Source organism: Gigantopelta aegis, chromosome 5 (genome assembly GCF_016097555.1).
Source record: "Gigantopelta aegis isolate Gae_Host chromosome 5, Gae_host_genome, whole genome shotgun sequence".
NCBI classification, from domain to species: Eukaryota; Metazoa; Mollusca; class Gastropoda; order Neomphalida; family Peltospiridae; genus Gigantopelta; species Gigantopelta aegis.
Genome location: NC_054703.1, coordinates 12758443 through 12779868, shown reverse-complemented (window position 1 = coordinate 12779868; position 21426 = coordinate 12758443). Strand labels below are relative to the sequence as shown.

The window sequence follows — 21426 nt, the reverse complement described above, 5'->3', positions numbered from 1 at the left end:
GGTGTCTCCCTAGGTTGCCCATAGTTGCGGCCATTTTAGCTTGCCATTTTTATAGCCCGAGAACTCCTTTTACGAATCAGGTCAGGTCAGAGGGTTTTACGTGCACACTCCGAGCAAGTTGTTGTAGTGCACGTCTGTCATGGGCACAGATGCCCGCCTTGCTAGAGAACACCAGCAGGTACTAGGCGGGATGGGGGGGGGGGGGGGGGGGGGGAGATGGAGTAGTTTTGATGTTTTGAAAGTCCCGTAGGATTAAGCCAAAAAAAAAGAGAGAAAGATTGCAGTTTTAATAAATGAATTTGGGCGCTTTTTTGAATGGTTTGCCGACAAACAAAGGGGAGCTACGTAAAATTTAAAACTTAGAATAGCGGTGGCGGATCCAGAAAATCCAGGGGGGGGGGGTTGACATGAGGCGGAATGCCAGTGGAAGTTTGGAGGAGGTTTGGAGGGAAGAAAATTAATATATAATAAAATTATAACTGTCGCAAAATTCATAGGGGGTCCTGCTCCTCCCTCCCCTAGATCTGCCTCTGAAATGTATTACACCAAAAACATTTAAATAATAGATGTTGTGATGAGATATAAGACGTTGTCAAAAGGAATATTGGCATTTTATTTCTGTTTACAATTATAATTCGTTAACACCTTAGGCGCGGATTCATGGGATACTCATTTTCGATTAGCAGCAAGGGTTCTTTTATGTGCACCATCCTACAGACAAGATAGTACATACCACGGCCTTTGATATACCAGTCGTGGTGCACTGTCTGGAACGAGAAATAACCCAATGGGCCCACCGACGGGGATCGATCCCAGACTGACTGTACTTCGAGCGAGCGCTTTACCACTGGGCTACGTCCCGCCCCTTTGGGTACAGTAATGCTTGCACTAAGCTTACATACGACTCTTCAAAATACCCCCCCCCCCCCCCCCCCCCCCCTCCCGCTCCCGTCGTGTTGCGTTAACATTAGAACAAAGAGTTGATGTTTTGTTTCGTTTTTGTGACGTCCGGTGCGAAGTGGCGAAGTGATGTCAACTCCGTCCATCTCCTCTATGCACAGTGTAAACAAACGCTCTAATTTACGACAAGGCGCTTCGCTTTCATCAACCTGACTTGTAAAACAACATAAATGACTTGATAGTATAATAAACTATTTAACTAAATTATATTTCGATTTGCATCAATAGAACGAAATGGAGTTATAGTATTTTTTTTTTTTTAAAAAAATCCAAAGAAAAAATGCATATTATTGTGCCTATTGGTAGGGTACGTTAGAGCAAAAACGACCACTCACGATACCCAAGTGATTCTTTTCTTTTCTTTGGGACGACGTAATTGGTTAGTTTTGTGATTTTAGTTGGGAAAGTCTACTTAATCAAGGGTTTTACAGAATTACTTAAAGTAATAAAACAGGATGGCTGATAATGTCCAATACGATTTGAGGGGTATCCGTGCGATTATCACACAATACCCTGTGATCTTAATAACAGAGGCACGTCTTTTTAGTGTGTCTAGACACAGTGTCTGGGGACCGTCTACATATACACCTGCCAATCAGGAACCACAGGTACAGGCCACGGAAAGCGAATACCAATTAACCAAGAAAGCACTGATTATTATTTCAGTACATGGGTTAATTTATGTACAAAACATAATACAGTTATTTCAACATTTTGACAATGGTGGTTTATTTTGTATTGAAAAATAATATATAATTGTTGCTGCCTTACTGGGATGACTATTAGTACAGAACATTGCAATGCATCCACAAAAATCAGGTATGTTTTGTTTCTTCAGTTCGAAGACTAATTCCTGACGTGACACGTTAGGTATTACGTAACCACCAGCTCGTCAGAGGGCGTATTCACTGAGATGGTACAAAATGGATGCACCTATTATATATAATAGCCTTCACATTTAACCGTTTTATAAATTAACTATATGATTATACTTGCTGATATTAAGCAATAATGCGCATTATATATCGTTGAATATGCATACCAGACCAAATGCCTTAATTGTCCCCTCCTTTAAAATAGCTGACCACTTTGGTGTGGGCGGTGCCGATGATGACGTTACCGATGATGATGATGATAATACTCAAAAGCCGAACGTGTGTACTATGGCAGAAGCTGAACGGTATATAAATTACATGATAAGAGTTTGGACTGGCTGACAACACGCGCAGCATATTAGTACTTTCGGCGTCAATGAATATGGAAGAATGTGTTGCACCAATTCTGCAGAATGCAATGGAAATCAATCAAAGATAAATGACCTTTTTAGGCGTTTTAACTTACTGTATGTAACGGCCACCTGTTCCAAACGGCCACTTTTGCCAGGTCCCCTGAGTGACCGTTATATACGTGTTCGACTGTATTAATAAAACAATGTTGGAGCCAGTAGGATCGATCCCCGTTGGTGAGACGATTGGACTATTAAATGTAGCGGGTTTCCAGTCTAAGACTATATGTCAGAATTACGAAATGATTGACATCCAATAGCCGATGATTAATAAATCAATGTGCTCTACTCTAGTGGTGTCGTTAAAGAAAACACACGTAAAACTTTAGTTTATTCATTATTTACTGTACTATACTACTATTTGCTAATACATCGGCAAATGTTTATTCCAGACAGACTTAAAGAAAGAAGACATCGTGATACAAAATTTACAGTTCATAACATCGATGATCCTTTGTCTTAAAGGCAATATGTCTAGCAGTGATGAGAGATGTGTCGAACGTAGGGTCTCGTCCACACTTTGCGGAAACAACCCTGATCTGGAAGGACAGACGTCAACAGATTCTTGTGAGAAACCTTTCCAATGTGGGATGTGCTTCGAGTGTTTCTCTTACAAGTGTCACATTATGCAGCATATGTTAATGCACACTGGAGTTAAGGCTTTTAAATGTGAAATGTGTTTGAAATGCTTCTCAAAGAGATCGCATTTAAAAATACATATGATGTTGATTCACTCTAGAGATGGGCCTTACAAATGTGAGGTCTGTGCAAAGTGTTACTGTGACACTTCCAGTTTGAAACAGCATATGCTGGTTCACACTGGAGTTAAGGATTTTAAATGTGAGGTGTGTGCAAAATGTTTTTTACTCAGTTCCAACTTCAAAAAACATATGTTGATTCACACTGGTGTTAGCTCCTTTAAATGCGAAGTCTGTGAAAAATGTTTCTGTGGCAGTAGCGATTTTAAGAAACATATGCTGCTTCACACTTCAGTTAAGAATTTCAAATGTGAAGTGTGTGAAAAAAAATTCACACGACTATCCTACGTGAAACGACATATGATCATTCACACTGGAGTTGGACTGTACAAATGTGAGGTCTGTGCAAAATGTTTCCATGACACTTCCAGTTTGAAACAGCATATGCCGATACACACCAGAGTCAAGGATTTTAAATGTGAGGTCTGTGATAAATGTTTCTCACATAAGTCAGAGTTGAAACGACATATGTTCGTTCATGCTAGTGATTGCCCTTTCACATGTGAGGTGTGTGCAAAACGTTTCTGTGGTAATTCCAGATTGAAAACTCACATGTTGATTCACACTGGCGTCAAGTCCTACAAATGTGACACGTGTGCAAAATCATTTTCTCGACGCCCCACCTTGAAACAGCATATGTTGTGTCACACTCGAGTTAAGGAGTTCACATGTGACGTGTGTGCAAATGGTTTCTTGCGCAAAAACGAGTTGAAAAGACATATGTTTATCCACACCGGTGTTAGTCCTTTCAAGTGTGACTTCTGTGCAAAATGTTTCCGTGATAGGTACAAAGTAGAACAACATATGAAGACCCACACAGGTGTTAAGTCTTTTGAATGTGATGTGTGTGCAAAACGTTTCTCGAGGAGCTCCCATGTGAAACAACATATGAACACCCACTCAGGTGTTAAGTCTTTTGAATGTGATGTGTGTGCAAAATGTTTTACACGGAGACCGAACTTGAAAAAACATATGCTAGTTCACACAGGCGTCAAGTCTTTCAAATGTGAGTTGTGCAAAAAATGTTTCTCACAAAATTCTCAACTTAAAAAACACATGGCCATTCACACTGACGTTAGGTCTTTTTCAATGTGAGGTATGTGAAAAATGTTTCTCATATGATACCACTTTGAAACAACATATGCTGATTCACACTGGAGTTAAGAATTTCAAATGTGAGGTGTGCAAAAAGTGTTTCGCACGCAATGTCATCTTGAAACAACATATGTTAATTCATACTGGTGAGAAACCTTTCAAATGTGACCAGTGCACAAAATGCTTTTCTCGGACTTCTCTGCTTAAAAGTCATCAGCTGATTCATACTAATGAGAAATCTTTGAAACGTTGAAAATGCACAGAATGTGTTACAGATAGAGCAGTGTTTATGTTATAAATTATCAGTTGATTCGTATCAATGGGAAACCTTTGAAATGTTGAAAACGGACAGAATGTGTTAGAGACAGAGCAGTGTTTGTTATAAGTTATCAGTTGATTCGTGTCAATGGGAAACCTTTGAAATGTTGAAAATGCATAGAATGTGTTACAGATAGAGCAGTGTTTATGTTATAAATTATCAGTTGATTCGTATTAATGGGAAACCTTTGAAAGTAAAGTAAAGTTTGTTTTATTTAACGACGCCACTAGAGCACATTGATTTTTTGTCTTATCATCGGCTATTGGGTTTAAACATGGTCATTCTGGCACTGGTTTTTTTTAGAGAAAACCTGCTGTCGCCACATAGGCTCCTCTTTTACGACAGGCAGCAAGGGATCTTTTATTTGCGGTTCCCACAGGCAGGATAGCACAAACCATGGCCTTTGTTCAAACAGCTATGGATCACTGGTCGGTGCAAGTGGTTTACACTTACCCATGAGTTTACACTCGAGGCATAATCCAGATACCGACTCCAAACCCATTGAGTCTTGCGGAGCACTCACTCAGGCGCAAATAAAAGTGCTGGAGTCCTATGTGGAGTACAGCGGGTTTCCTCTAAAAAAAAAAAAGCGTGTCAGAATGACCTCGAAACTCTTTTGAAAAAAAGTCAATACTCGATACATTTCAAATATCGAAATGTAAATAGAATTCAATAAGACATCAACATGCATTGCAGGACATCTGAAGAGTGCTGTTCTTCGTAGAAGTGTGATGTTGTTATAAGCGAAATAATGTACAATATTGTTTCAAACACATGTATACAGGGCCGTAGCTAGCATGGGGGCAAGGGGGGCATTATAAAATTCGTGAAAAAGCATAAAAAGGAGTTTTAAAAATTAACTACTCAGTTGCCGCCACCCCCCCCCCCCCCCCCCCCAAAAAAAAAACCCAAAAAAAACAAACAAACAAAAACAAAACAAAAAAAAAACAAAAGCCCAAGAAATCCTAGCTACGGCCATGGTATATATTACCAGATGGGAAGTAATTAATAGACGTCCGCATATCATAGTCAATAGTTTAAGAATACATTTATCTGCATAGTACGAAAGAAGAGAGTTCCTTGTCAAAGTTTGAGGTGCACCGTCAAATATTTACGGAGTTACAGCAGCTGTGGGTGTGATTGGTAGTAATATGTGACATTGATGATTTGTGCAAATACTATTATTCATTGAAAATAAATAAATACACTTTTATTTGTTATACAGTTATGCAGTATATATCAGAGGTTGAAACTAATGCGGGGTACCCCAAAAAAAACATGGAACTGTAATTTTCAGCAAACATGACGGTTGCTATCAAAAATATTAATTAAATCTCTTAAATGGTATGTGACAGCCCCCCCCCCCCCCCCCCCCCCATTTTCTTGCAGGTAGATTAGATGTGACGTGCCACACTTTTTATTGCTGTATTACCTGGGTAGTGGCCAATCTAATTAAAATTAGCTCCACTATTACATGTGGATCTAACACCTGAGGGTATACGACATGTTTCGTATGAATTACGAATGCCTTAAAACATGTTTTATTTTATAAAATAAATAATTTGTAATGTAAAACTGAAGACTGATTTAGTTTTTTTTTATATAAATAAATAAATAATTTTTAATGTAAAATTGAAGACTGATAACCTATCCCGTACGTATTGGTATGGTTCGCTCTGCGGCCACCAAAATAGACTCGCCCGATATTTTTAGAATGTGTATGCTCCCAAATAACGTTATAAAAGGCGAAGTGTGATTGGTCAATATTTAAATTATTATTTACTGACGAAATGTTACCTGGACATTGGAGACTACGCAGTGTTGTTAGCAATCCGATTAAAATTAGTTCTACTGGTCTAAATAAGGCATTCGTAATTCACATGAATCATATCGTATATCCACAGGATAATTGGGAATATTTTCAAATTATTTTCAAATCACTGGCATGATTCTGCAAGTAAGGTTTTGATTGGTGGACATGAGCTCCAACTGGCTGGTGTTAGATCCACATGTAATAGTGGAGCTAATTTTAATTAGATTAGGCAGTGGCGTAGGCAGGATTTTGTATTGGGGGTGGGGTGTGGGTGGGGGTGGGTGGACACCTGGCAGCCAAGTAAACAATGATATCGAATACGCCACTGATCACCCCTAATTTCCAGGGATTTCTTCTCTTTTTTTTGGGGGGGGGGGGGGCATGGCCCCCTACCATCACCCCACCATGGCTACGCCACTGTTCCTGGGTGTGTTGATACGCTGCTTATATCAGTTTTATTAGTAAACGTTAACATTATCGGCAATAGGAATTGATTTGGTCTACTAGAACCTATAGCATATATTCACTATATTGTCAGTATTTTTGTTATGGTGTGCCATTTACCGTGATTTGACGGTAATAATTGATTAATTAGGTTACATTTGGACATGGGAGTTCATAATGACCTTGACATTAATTTACTGTGCATTGCTAAGAATAGAGTTTGAAAGATTTGAAAGCTTATTTATCCAAGGTGATGGACATGTCATATGAAACTAATCTTATTTAGGATAATAAATCTAGGCAAGATGAAATAAGCTATTAGTAATAATTTGTTTTTATTTTAAAAATAAGTTTGGCTGATATGAGGTTAATCTCTTAGAAATTCCGCACTGTGTCTGCTAGCCGTTACAAAGACTTTGATGGGGTGTGGTCTATATGGGTATGTAGTAGGGATACCCATCTCAGTATAGAACATACAGGCTTTTACGACGCTACTTGATTCTTATTACAGAGCGGCCGAGAAATATGTGTATTTTGTATAGAAATTGCGATATTAGAAACTTCACCCTGTTTGTTGATCGTTATAAAGAGTGACGGGGTGTGACCTATATGGGTATGTAGTAGTCATACCCATCTTAGTAAAGGTCATACAGACTTCGAAAACGCTACTTGATTTTTTTTTATTACAGACCGGTCAACAAATACGAGTATTTTGTACAGAAATTGCGATATTAGAAACTTCACCCTGTGTCTGCTGGCCGTTGTAAAGAGTTTGACGGAGTTTGTCCTATATGGGTTTGTAGTAGGGATACCTGTCTTACTAAAGGACATACATACTTTTAAAATGCTACTTGATTTCTTTTTTTTTTTTTTTTTTTTTTTTTTTTTTTTTTCAAAGAAGTTTATTGACCCCAGACACAAGTATGGGAGTGTCAGGGTTCGGGGCCCTGATTTCACTACCGTACATCCACGTTATATATATATATATATATATATATATATATATATATATATATATATATATATATAGTGTAATTAGAATCAATATAATAATATTAATAAGCATGAACACATGAAAACATGGAGTTCACTAATATGTGGGGTTAAAAGTGAAGATAGAGATAGAGGAAATAAAGGGAATGGCAAATACCGAAAAGAGAAGGTAAGGAAGGAAGAAGGAAAGAAAGAGTGAATTAAATGCTTTAATTTCGAAAGAGAAAACATTTCTACTGAAATACCTCTAAAACATTGTATTGTCATGTCTTGTTTCTAGGTATCTGGACCAAGGTGCCCAATATTCCTCATATTCTTGAAATTGACAATTTTTTAGAAGTATATATTTTTCAATTTTTATTTATCTTTTAAAATATTTAAAAAGGCATGTATATTAGGTCCATGTTTCTGCGTTTTAGATCTATATATATAGTATTTAACATTAATAATGAACCAATTAATAAATATCATCTTGCTTTTTTTCCTCTTTATGTTTTCAAACAAGACTGTTTATCGAGTTGTGTATGTTCACCTTTGTCCTGAATCCATCGTTCAATTTCCTTCCATAAAAGAAAGACTTTAGAGCAGTCATAGAACAAATGCTCCAATATTTCTGGTTGTCAATGACAAAAATCACAGATATTTGATTCTATGTATTTTATTTTATATAAGAACGTGTTTATCGTGATTATTCGATGTAGAATTCTATATTGAAACCACTGTAAAGTTGTATCTTTTAAACATATAAATGGTAAATTATACACCTTTTCCCACTCCTGTAACGATAGTATGAAACCTAAATTGTAATATTTTCTTTGGGAAGTTGGCACTATTGTCGATTTGTTTAACATATTATACACTTCTGTATTAGTAAGTGTGTTAATTTGGGAATAATTAAGGATTTTAAAATAACTATTCTACCAAACACAGTCAGTTTTCTTGTAGTCCAAAGTTTTATTAAATTTGTTATTTCGCTAATTTTTATTTCAAAATTAATTGCAGTAATTTGTTTCAGGTCAACTGAAAATTTTATTCCTAACAATTCAAAATGTTCTGCACCCTATTCTAATTTCCATCTTACTTTATGATAAACCTCTTTTGAGAACTTTTTACTGCCTATCCAAATGACTTTCGATTTCAAATAGTTTATCTTCAAAGCAGAAGCATTAAGGAATAAGCATTTAGGATTTTTAAGGTAATCTCAAGGGAGAGGGTCACCATGTCTACATCCACGTTCTAAGTTGAAGCTTTCTAATAAAAATCAATTTTGAAAGACTCTTGAAGTTGAATTGTTATAGCGGGTTTTTATCCAATTTTTAATAGATATTTTAAAATTAAACAATTCCAACGCTTTTTCGATAAATTTCCAAGAAAGAGAGTCAAATACCTTTTCGAAATCTATAAATAATAACATACCAGGTATATTTTGTTCTTCTGTGTACTGCAATATATCGTATTAATCTGATATTTTCCACAATATATCTACCTTTTATGAAACCAGTTTGATCACTTGCAATAAGTTTGTCCAATATATTTTTTATTCGATTTGCTATGTATCCAGATGCAATTTTGTATGTACAATTCAATAGAGTAATTCGTCTCCAATTATTAAGAAATTGTTTTGGTTTATTTGGCTTTGGGATACAAGTGATAACGCCTAATTTTTGAGTATTTGACACTTCGCTTATACTGTAACTATAATTAATTGACCGTATAATAAAATAATCAATATCGTTCCAGAAAAATTTGAAAAACTCTGCTGTGAACCCATCTGAACCAAGGCTTTTGTCATTTTTCATATTTTCAAGAAAAGCCAATGCTTCAGAATAACTAATTTCACCTTCTGGTTCTTCTGCTTGTTACAATTGATATGTGTTATAGTTTTAATACAGTCATCGTCAATTTGCTTATTACTTTCGGAGTAGAGAGTTTGGTAAAAATCGTTTTGTTTCTTCTAAGATCATTTGCGGTTATATGGCGTCGGAACTATATATAAAGAAGAAAAGGAGCGGATAATTTCTTCCAACCACTCCAGTCCCCTCTACACCCTCAACAGTGCATTTATACACACTAAAATATTTCGCTATGATTTGCTTCAGGACATCATTTGGAACATATCGGTCTCGGTGGCGTCGTGGTTAGGCCATCGGTCTACAGGCTGGTAGGTATTGGGTTCGGATCCCAGTCGAGGCATGGGATTTTTAATCCAGATACCGACTCCAAACCCTGAGTGAGTTATCCGCAAGGCTCAATGAGTAGGTGTAAACCACTTGCACCGACCAGTGATCCATAACTGGTTCAACAAAGGCCATGGTTTGTGCTATCCTGCCTGTGGGAAGCACAAATAAAAGATCCCTTGCTGCTAATCGGAAAGAGTAGCCCATGAAGTGGCGACAGCGGGTTTCCTCTCAAAATCTGTGTGGTCCTTAACCATATGTCTGACACAATATATCCGTAAATAAAATGTGTTGAGTGCATCATTAAATAAAGCATTTCTTTCTTTCTTTCATTTGGAACACAGGTTATGGAGGAAAATACCGTGTTTATATTTTAAACGTAATATATAGGGACGGGACATAGCCCAGTGGTAAAACTCTTGCTTGATGCGCGGTAGGTCTGGGATCGATCCCATTCGATAGGCCCAGCCAGTGCGTCACGACTGGTTTATCAAAGGCCGTGGTATGTGCTACCCTGCCTGTGAGATGGTGCATATAAAAGATCCCTTGTTACTAGTAGAACAATGCAGTGGATTATTAATATATCATTGTTCTCTACTGGTATCGTCAAACAAAACAAACTTCAACTTTAAACAAAATAATGCGCAAGTGAAACAGATTATTGTGTATATAACGAGGATACCCACGAACATGAAATCGGAAAACACCAATGTCGTAATATCCAACAATGGGTGAGGTTACTTTACCTACAAGTAATATCCAGCAATGTGTGAGGTTACTTTACCTACAAGTAATATCCAGCAATGTGTGAGGTTACTTTACCTACAAGTAATATATAGCAATGGGTGAGGTTATTTTACCTACAAGTAATATCCAACAATGGGTGAGGTTATTTTACCTACACGTAATATCCAGCAATGGGTTAGGTTACTTTACCTACAAGTAATATATAGCAATGGGTGAGGTTATTTTACCTACAAGTAATATCCAACAATGGGTGAGGTTATTTTACCTACACGTAATATACAGCACTGGGTGAGGTTACTTTACCTACAAGCAATATCCAACAATGGGTGAGGTTATTTTACCTACAAGTAATATCCAACAATGGGTGAGGTTATTTTACCTACATGCAATATCCAGCAATGGGTAGGTTATTTTACCTACATGCAATATACAGCAATGGGTGAGGTTACTTTACCTACATGCAATATCCAGTAATGGGTGAGGTTACTTTACCTGAGTCCAAATTAATCGCATTCGCAGCAATGAATAATGGAGTGTTTCCCGCAGGAAAAGTAAAGTTTGTTTTATTTAACGACGCCACTAGAGCACATCGATTTTTAATCTTATCATCGGCTACTGGACGTCAAACATATGGTCATTATGACACTGTTTTTTTTAAAGGAAACCCGCTGTCGCCACATAGGCTACCGGTACTCTTTTACGACAGGCAGCAAGGGATCTTTTATTTGTGCTTCCCACAGGCAGGGTAGCACAAATCATGGCCTTTGTTGAACCAGTTATGAATCACTGGTCGGTGCAAGTGGTTTACACCTACTCATTGAGCCTTACGGAGCACTCACTCAGGGTTTGGAGTCGGTATCTGGATTAAAAATCCCATGCCTCGACTGGGATCGGAACCCAATACCTACCAGCCTGTAGACCGATGGCCTAAGCGCGACGCCACCGAGGCCGGTATTTTTCCCGCAGCATGCGACCCACAAAAAATCAAAGGGACAGGCTCTAGTTTTTAAACACTATTAGAGCCGTTTATGATCACTGAAATTAAACATTACTTATATTTTATTGTTTAGATTATCCACTTCCGTAGAACCGAAGTGTTTCTGGTCATCCAGTTGTTTCTAATATCACAAAATGCTTTTTTTCTTCATATTTTTTTAAAAATGCACGTGCGTCTGACAAGTACCGGTTATTAATTCGAGTTCTAGTCTATTTCTTAAGGATATTTTCCTCTGTTACAGGTTTGTAGATTAACTAAACTTAGTGTTTATTTTTACAAGTTGAAACTAGGATCTGCGCCTTTAACACATATACACAGTTGTTTCCATATAAGGGACATCGCTGATACCCTCCCCCTCCCCAAGCCCTTAGGAACGATATCTGAAGTTGGGGGATGGAGGAAAACCCTAGTGGTGGTGGATACAGTATCTAGTGGGAGGGGAGGGACACAAGCCAATGTTTATCTTTATTTATATAAAGTATGATTGAAAAAACAATTGTACATTTTCGTCCTTAAAAAATAAGTTGTTCTTTGAAAAGTTTATAGGTTTTGCCTCTTGGTGACATTAATATTTTATTGTTCCATATTTGTAAATATTGATCATATTGCCTAATTTTAATTTGTTGTGAGAGCCAAGTTAACGATAAGAAAAAGTATTTGATATCCAAACATCGCTCATTCCTAAATGCTCCAACATATTTTATTACATGTGAGCCAATTTATAATTAATTATATTTGTAACATAACCTGTCAACATAAATCTGTATAGAATAAATGATAATTTTGATTGTTTCGTTGAAATAATGCGTGCCTAGTAAACAAAATTTATTCTTTTATGAACATTTAATTTCACAGGTGCCTTCCCCAATTCTCCGTATAACATAAATAGTGGGGTGGATTTTTTTGTTGGCAATATGTGTCGGAAGAAATTTATTTGAAAAGAATTACATATATCGGTGTGGGTTTTTTTTATGTCAGACTTCGCAATAGTATAACAAGATTGGGAGAACCATTGATTCAGACATTTTAAGTTTAAACTCAATCGATAGATTATTGTTTTTAGATTTCGCCAATACCAAATACATAGCTTTAGTTGCTTATTGTTTTAATTGGACCTTGGGACTGCAAGAGAACTAGGCGGACATTTGGACCGTTATGACGTTCCCTAACCGGCAGGGACCATCTGTATCAATATGGCGCAATCACTACCTACCAGACGGTAGTCAAATATTCCCGATCTAATACAACAACAGTCTTATGTTTGACGTTAAATACCTTTACATCGATCATTTTGGAGCTCCCTAAGTAAAAATGTTTCACATATTAAACACTAATACACACACTACAGAGAGAAACCCGACAACACCCCCCCCCCCCCCCCTTCAATAATGTTCCGGTTAAATACGTGTTTGCTGACGGGTTTCTTCCTGTAGTGTGTGTATTAGTGACTAATATGTGACATTTCTTTACGGCCATGCTCCCCATTAACGAAACCTCGTGCCTTGTGTGCGTATCCTACGTTTTACCCCACCTACATTTCATTTCAACTTAAGTTTCGTGCTTATATCCAATTAAGGTTCAAGTACGCTGTCCTGGGCACACACACACCTCAGCTACCTCAGCTATCTCAGCTGTCTGCCCAGGACAGTGGGTTAATTCATAGTGGTTAGTGGGAAAGACGAGGGTGCAGTGGTCTTACACCTACCCATTGGGTCATTAAAACTCGCTCTGGGTGGGAGCCGGTAGCGGGCTGCGAACCCAGTACCTACCAGCCTATTATCCGATGGCTTAACCACGACACCACCGAGGCAGGTGCCACCTATACTCCTGAACAAGATTATTTTCTGGCCAAAAGGGGAAATAATTAATCCACGTCCGCATATCATACTAGTCCGCATGTCATAGTGTGTAACAGTCCGAATAATAGGTTAAAACAGCTTCCACGTGGCCGTTTCCTTTGTTATAGCCTGGCTGTTCGGTACGTTTATTCAGATATTTGTTTTGTTACCTTTTCTTTTTATTAGTTAAAAACAATGCTAAAGATGTATCTTGAGGTTCATGTATGTTTGTTTATGACTTGGACGCATTGCGTATTTTAAATTGTGCTTACAATAATTGATTTCGCCCTCGGCGAATGGCAACAGTCTTCAATATCTGATAATCAAAATAGAACACGGGCTCGGACTCTCAATGTTGTGACTGTTGAGACCTTGGTTCGTTTTGTGAAATGACTGAAAGGTTATTTTGGTGTATGTAGACATATTTCAAATTTGAAAATGTTAAATATTGGCAGAAAATGTACAACAGGTGTTTGTAAGAGGGCGGGGACCAAGAAAAAAGCGGCAAATTGGCTCGTTAAAAGGGCATCTTAATAAAACTTTTAATATTTGCACTTAACATGAATGTGTTTGTGTATAATTATATCACAGTGTACGAACGGAAGTGTACACTACATGACTAGCTGCGGTTTTCTATAGCGCTAGCTGTATTAATAAATATTATATGAGCTTTGAGCGCCGTCGGAGCATTTTTGTTTAAAGTGGGGTGGGCTAATGATCAGGGTCGTCGTTAAGCATGGCACTAGATGTGTGTGTGTGTGGGGGGGGGGGGGGGGGGGGGAGGTCCGGAGGCATGCTCCCCTCGAGAAATTTTAAAAACTGGATTGCTTTAAACGCCTTTTCTTGGCACCTGAATATTAAAATTAGCAAATTTTTTAACAATAATTTTAAGCATTATTTTGCATAGTATTATAACCCAAGAATGTGTTTTTTCCTCTCGGCATCTTGATAACAAAATTACACATTTTTAGACAGTGTTTTATAACTCAAAAAATATTATTTAGAACAGTTCAAACCCTTCACTCTTAGATCTCAATATCTAAATCGTGAATTTTAGCGTTGGCTAGGGTGAGTGAGAATGTGGAAGGGGGCCTGGGGGAAAAGCCATAGAATCAACTTTGCTTCGTATATCAGTATGGCAATCATAAAAAATTATATTTTATTGTCATTGATAACTCCCCCCCCCCCCCCCCCCCAAGGGCACTATTATAGCGGCGGATCTGTCTAAGTAGGGCAAATATAGCCTACAAAAAACCACACAAAACCCCCCCCCCCCCCAAAAACAAAAAAAACATGATAGAAAGGGGCAGTTGTAAGCACAATTATCTCGTTTGACTTTTATCTCTCCACTCGTAAGCATTTATAATAACTCATATTTGTTTGTTATTTTAATATTATCCTACCAGTTTTACTATGTTATTGTTTTAACCATGTCAATTTAATTATGTAATGCGCTTTGAGCATACATTAGTGTGGAGTTTAGCGCTATATAAATAAACGTATTATTTATTATTAACACACACACATATGCAAGCTTGCGGATACACGCACAACCAAACTTCATGCAGCTAAAAATGCTTACGTGCAAAACAATTTTATAAAACCAAAAAGGGCACTTGAACATTTTGAGGGCATTTAAACATTTTGAGGGTATTTGAAAAATTTAGGGCCCACCCCCTGGATCAGCCTCTGCTGACGATAAGAGCTATAAAGTTTATTTTGTTTCATGACCCCACTAGAGCACATTGATTTATTCATCATCGGCTATTGGATGTCAACCATTTGGTATTTTTGACATAGTCTTAGAGAGAAAACCGCTATATTTTCCTATTTGTAGCAAGGTATCTTTGATATGCACCATCCTACACAGGACAGCATTGCCACGGCCTTGTCAGATATTTAGAGAATAACTAACGAGCTACGAGGAATTACGGATTATCTGTCCCGAGTGAATTAATGTTGTAAACCCGAGCCTCTGGCGAGGGTTTTACAGCATTAATTCACGAGGGACAGATACTCCGTAATTCCTCGTAGTGAGTTGGTTATTCTCTTTATTACCCATTGTCAATCTTTAACGATTTTAAAAGTATATTTACGTTGTCGCTGCTGTAACAACTAACAAGCTCTACCAGCCATAACAATATATTCATACGCGCCGTTACCGTTGCACACCCAACAGTATCCACCAAAGAATAGTTAAAAAAAAACCCAGTCAAAATAATAAAATAAAAACATTTTTAAACATTTGTACATATATTTTGATTTTTAATTCCGTAAATATTCGTATCGTAAAAAAATATTTGAAGTTCGTAGTAATAGTTTGACCGATGAATGGAATCATGAATGAACAAAAAGTGGTCCCGGCAGTATGCAATTGCCAATCAAATCTTGTCTTTTTAAAGCCAGCCAATCGGTGACTGTAGAAGCAATCTGCACACTGTGCAGAGATCGAAAAAATATTACCCCGTATATTTGAGCCCATATGGGTAATAATTTGCTTTATGTTTGCTTTATAATAGTGTAAAAGTGTGTAAATATAAAAGTGTGCCCCCCCCCCCCCCCCCACACCTTTTGGCACCTTCCTACGCCACTGTTCGGTGTGGTCCTTAACCAGATGTCCGACGCCACATAACCGTAAATAAAATGTGTTGAGTGCGTCGTTAAATAGAACATTTCCTCCATCCAATTCGCCGTTGTTTCAAGTTTTGAAAATGGATAGCAATCATCTAATGCTGGTAAATTGTTGTTTTCTTTGTTAAGTGGTTTAAGTAGTTTATAACGAGCTGTTGGATCGTTTAGTCTCAGTTGTGGTTTTTTTTTTTTTTTTTTTTTTTTTTGGGGGGGGGGGGGGGTGTAATTATTTTTCTTTTAGAGCAAGGACTTTTTATACGTTTTACTTGTATTAATTAATTAAATTAGTTAAGCGCCAAAGTCACTATGCCGACTTCTCTCCGACTGCTTACTAGCAATTAACCACCAACCCATTGTGGATAGACTATTCAACTAGCTGAGGTGTGTGCCCAAGAGAGCGTGCTTGAACTGTAGTGTGTACCCAAGACAGCGTGATTGAAATGTTAATAGATACGAGCACGAAAATAATCGGAATCAAAATGAGTGCATGAGATAGGTGTAAAAGGTGAATGTTGCTACTTAGTTACACACATAATGTTTGGCCAGTCCCTGTCAAATTGCATGTATTTGTTAGTTACACACATAATGTCTGGCCAGTCCCTGTCAAATTGCATGTATCTGTTAGTTACACACATAATGTCTGGCCAGTCCCTGTCAAATTGCATGTATCTCTTTGTTAAACACATAATGTCCGGCCAGTCACTGTCAAATCGCATGTATCTATTAGTTACACACCGGATGTCCGGTCAGTTCCTGTCAAATTGCATGTATCTCTTTGTTAAACACATAATGTCCGGCCAGTCACTGTCAAATCGCATGTATCTATTAGTTACACACCGGATGTCCGGCCAGTCCCTGTCAAATTGCATGTATCTCTTTGTTAAACACAGAATGTTCGGACATTCTCTGTCAAACTGCATGCATCTCTTTGTTAAACATAGAATGTCCCGCCAGTCCCTGTCGGATCACATGTATCTCTTTGTTAAACACACAATGTCCCGTCAGTCCCTGTCGGATCACATGTATATCTTTGTTAAACACACAATGTCCCGTCAGTCCCTGTCAGATCACATGTATCTCTTTGTTAAACACACAATGTCATGTCAGTCCCTGTCAGATCACATGTATCTCTTTGTTAAACACACAATGTCCCGTCAGATCACATGTATCTCTTTGTTAAACACACAATGTCATGCCAGTCCCTGTCAGATCACATGTATCTCTTTGTTAAACACACAATGTCATGTCAGTCGATGTCAAATTACATATATCTCTTTGTTAAACACAGAATGTTTGGCCGGTCCCTGTCAAATTACACGTTTCTCTTATAATAAACAAAGAAATGGTTTTTAACGTAACGTCAAAAGATCTGACATAACTACACTCTCTTAAAACTACATTCCCTGTAATATTTTTTATTATTTTAGCATATAGAACAGACAATCCAATTACGTTTGGTACATATATGACGCCATACTCCGCATTGGTTTCACTACGCTGGCTTATCCAGGTCAAAAACAAAGCCATGATTTTGAAAGTGGAACACTTTTGACGGGCTCGTACCGATCTCGGTTTTCATTGGCTTATCACAAGTATAGAATTCCCCAACAAGAGATCACGTGAGATTTCGCAATTTTTGAACAAATTTAACTGTCTTGATTGAGGGGTCGTCTCATATCTCCAAAATATATTTATATCCATAGAGATATGGTACACCGCCTTTCCAGGGGTCGGTGAGTGGGGGATTTGCCTTGAAATTTTGACAGTGGCCAGCTTTTGGCATACGCGTTACATGTAAGGGGGTGATACTAATTACGTAACGCTCTAGGGGTAGAGGAAGAGGGTACTGTGTTCGATTTACGTAACATTTTTCAAGACTATATGTTATTTTTATTCATTACTTAGACCTAAAAAGGTGTTTTTTGGAAATGCGCGGTCAGTCTAGAATCGATCCCCATCGACGGGTATGCAAAAAGACCATGGTATGTGATATCCTGTTTGTGGGATGGTACATATAAACAATCCCTTGCTAAAAAAAAATGTAGCGGGTTTCCAAGGCGCGGGTGCAGGGATTTCAGCGGGGTTGGGGTTATAGACTGTGTTAAGCAAATTTTATATGGGGCCATGCTCCCCCCAAAAATACAATTTTTTTTAAGCTTGGGCAAGTAAGGGTTTCGACCACCAATACCCTCCCCCTGCACATGCACCCGATTCCTCTCTAAGATTATATGTCAAAATTACCAAATGTTAGACATCCAACAGCAGATAGAAGGAAGGATAGGATATTTTTTATTTAACGACGCACTCAACACATTTTATTTACGGTTGTATGGGGTCGGATGATTATTAAATCAATATGCTTTATCTTTGATGTCATTAAACAACCTACCCCCCCCCCCCCCCAACTTTACCCTTTCCAAACGAAATAATATTTATTTGAATTTTTCGATTTTAACACGTAAAATTAAGAAGTGAATACGTTCATTGTCTACTTTAGTATATTTTATTTTTAAAATATATACATGATTAATGTGTTACTAGTATACAAACTAAACTTTGAAAGTTCTACTAACACTTTATAAAATATCAATTCTGAAATAGGAAGGTACGACTGTCGATAATACGTTGTCAAGATCAAACCATTTTTAACTACAGCGCAAGATTTCTCTTAATTTTTTGATACGAACCCTACAATTTGAAATCGGCAAACGCACGTGTTAACTGAAACTGACAACAGGCTGTCGTTAGTGCTTTGCCGAGCTATGGCGGCACAGGCGATGATTCAAGCGTATACGTTTGACGATATCCGTTCATAGCTAACACACACGACTTTTTTAAAAGTGCATTTGAGCTTGTATTTCACATTTGTACATGATGTTATAATATGGTAACCAGATAATGTAACTTTAAATCTACGATCAATACTACTTTTGTGGATTTATTTAACATTAAAAACCATACATTGTGGCAATCTGTAAGTTTCAAATAAGATGTGGTGTCATTTCTAAAGCATGTTTTGTTTTTGTTTCATGGTGCAATGTGTCATTAAAAATGAAATTCCCCATAAATGTGTTCCGGTCCAGAACGCACACATATGTCATACAAAATAAATTTCCAACACTGTTTGAAAATGTCTTTATTATAATAGTAAGATTGGATAGATATGTAATAGAAAAACGTAAACGGACATTGAACGTAGTGGTCGTCTAAATGTATAAGTTAATAATAACTAAAAACGAAATGGACACAAATCAACACTCTTACTACTATACGAAAACGAATATCACACACACACACACACACACACACACACACACACACACAACAAACAAAACCCCCAATAAAACAAATATCACACACACACACACACATACACACACAACAACAACAACAACAACAACAAACAAACAAAACCCCCAATAAAACAAATAAACCTTCTCTCTTAGATGTAAAGAAGGAAGAAATGCCTTCGCATGTTGCTCAAATCTTAGTTTATATTTCGTTTATACCTTTACTGGTTTTGTTTAACTCCAACTTTGAAAAGTTTATTCCAGGCTGGCTTAAGACAGACTCGTAACGAAATAAGAAATAATACAGTTCCGCATTTCGAAGGTCCTCTGTTATAAAGACAATACGCCTAACAGTGATCAGAGGTGTAAACAAGGAAGACATTTCTTCACACGTTGCTAAAGTCTTAGTTTATATTTCGTTTATAGGGAATAACTGGTTACTGTCTTTAGATATCGGCTTTAAATATACTCTGAAGGTTAGAATGGCAAATGCAGCGAGGCTTTATCGAGCTGCATTCGTCATTCGACCTGAGCAGGATAAAGTCGACATCTTAAGACAGTAACCAGTTATTTCTTTTATCCTGCAATCCTACAGGAATATTTGGAAAATCATGATTTATTCTAGTTTTGTGTACGCAAATCGAGTATTGTCAACCTAGCAAAGCTTTTGCCGTATGACGTCATACAAGATACATGACGTCATTTTTGTAAGATGCTAGCTACATTCTGTCACATTAAAAAAGCATTGCTAAGCTCTAATTCATAATTAAATATACAAGTTTTGTATTATTATCCCAAAACTAAAAGTTATTTGTATTTACTGTACTTCAACAAATGATTTAAAGAGTATGTTTATTGAAAATGTAGTTTAAAATACTCAGTCGAGTCGGGCTTATGTCACGTGACCTATATTGTGACCGAAAATATAGAGATTTATCTAGTCATCATATTTTGCCAATGTACAGTGATTGCGGGATAAATATATTTACTGGTTTTGTTTTAGTGCTCAGCTTCACACTACGACTTTGGAAATACATCGGCAAATGTTCATCCCAGGCTGGTTTCAGACACCCTCATAACGAAACAAGACATCTTCATACAGTTCCAAACTTTAAAGGTCCTCTGTCATAAATTAAATATGTCTACCAACGATCAGAGATGTGTCAAACGTGGGGTCTCGTCAACACATTGTGGAAACAACCGTGATCTGAAAGTACAAACATCAGCACATGCTTGTGAGAAACCTTTTCGATGTGGGATGTGTTTAAAGTGTTTCTCGTGCAAGACTAAGGTTAAGCACCATATAAGGATCCACTCTGGTGAAGGACCACATCAGTGTGAGGTGTGCAAAAAGTGTTTGCATCCGAGTTCTGGCTTGAAAAAGCACATGTCAGTTCACGCTGGAGTCAAGAATTTCACGAGTCAGGTGTGTAAAAATACATTTCTCTTATGGTTCCACCTTAAAAAATGTTTCTTCACACAATGCTGAAATCATCTTACCAAAACACATCTTTCATACCCTCATTTGCCAAAAAAAAAAAAAAAAAAAAAAAAATATATAATATAATATAATATAATATAATATAATATAATATAATAAATATATAAATAAATAAATAACAAAAAAAAGTAAAAAAATTAATAAAACAATACTACTGATGATGATGATGATGATGATGATAAAGGAATATCTGGATTAATTCGTTTTAATTGTATTTCAGTATATGCTTCGTTCAGGCAAGCAAAAGGCTTCAAAAACACTGGCGGCTACAGAGGCTCTCCCACTAGCCAGACGGAAAACGAAGCACAAGACAGCACATCATCATCTGCCTCCACAATAGATTCACAGAGTCCACCAGCAGCTCCTTCGTCGTCTGGCTCCCCAGCAGAATCGTGGAGTCCATCAGTGAAAGTTTCAGCTGAAGAACTTGTTAACCCTGTAGGTAATGCCATTTGCAGTAGCTATCAGTCTTCTGCACCTGGTCTGCAGAGTCCTGCGGTTGATATAGCATTACATGTACCGCAAAATGTCAAAGAAAAAATATTTAGAGGTGAATTTATAGATTTAGGACATATGTT

General features: G+C 37.4%; 2 protein-coding genes across 2 annotated transcripts; both read left to right on the top strand.

The window, feature by feature from the left end:
• The first annotated feature begins 2643 nt into the window (after positions 1–2643).
• On the top strand, positions 2644–4236 carry LOC121373266 (zinc finger protein 234-like). The gene has a single exon (XM_041499786.1). It carries the CDS (start codon positions 2692–2694, stop codon positions 4096–4098), a length of 1407 nt encoding a protein of 468 aa, XP_041355720.1. The 5' UTR covers positions 2644–2691; the 3' UTR covers positions 4099–4236.
• Positions 4237–20178: 15942 nt separating this feature from the next.
• LOC121372953 (oocyte zinc finger protein XlCOF7.1-like) lies at positions 20179–21188 on the top strand. The gene is made up of 2 exons (XM_041499391.1): positions 20179–20773; positions 21069–21188. Exons 1-2 carry the CDS (start codon positions 20486–20488, stop codon positions 21186–21188), a joined length of 408 nt encoding a protein of 135 aa, XP_041355325.1. The 5' UTR covers positions 20179–20485.
• Positions 21189–21426: the final 238 nt, after the last annotated feature.

What these genes read in the sequence shown, in the direction of transcription:
- LOC121372953 (XM_041499391.1), top strand. Translation starts at nt 20,486, where the DNA reads ATGTCTACCAACGATCAGAGATGTGTCAAACGTGGGGTCTCGTCAACA. An exon ending in TCAAGAATTTCACGAGTCAG is followed by an intron (nt 20,774 to 21,068) that starts GTGTGTAAAAAT and finishes ATTGTATTTCAG; the next exon opens with TATATGCTTCGTTCAGGCAA.
- LOC121373266 (XM_041499786.1), top strand. Translation starts at nt 2,692, where the DNA reads ATGATCCTTTGTCTTAAAGGCAATATGTCTAGCAGTGATGAGAGATGT.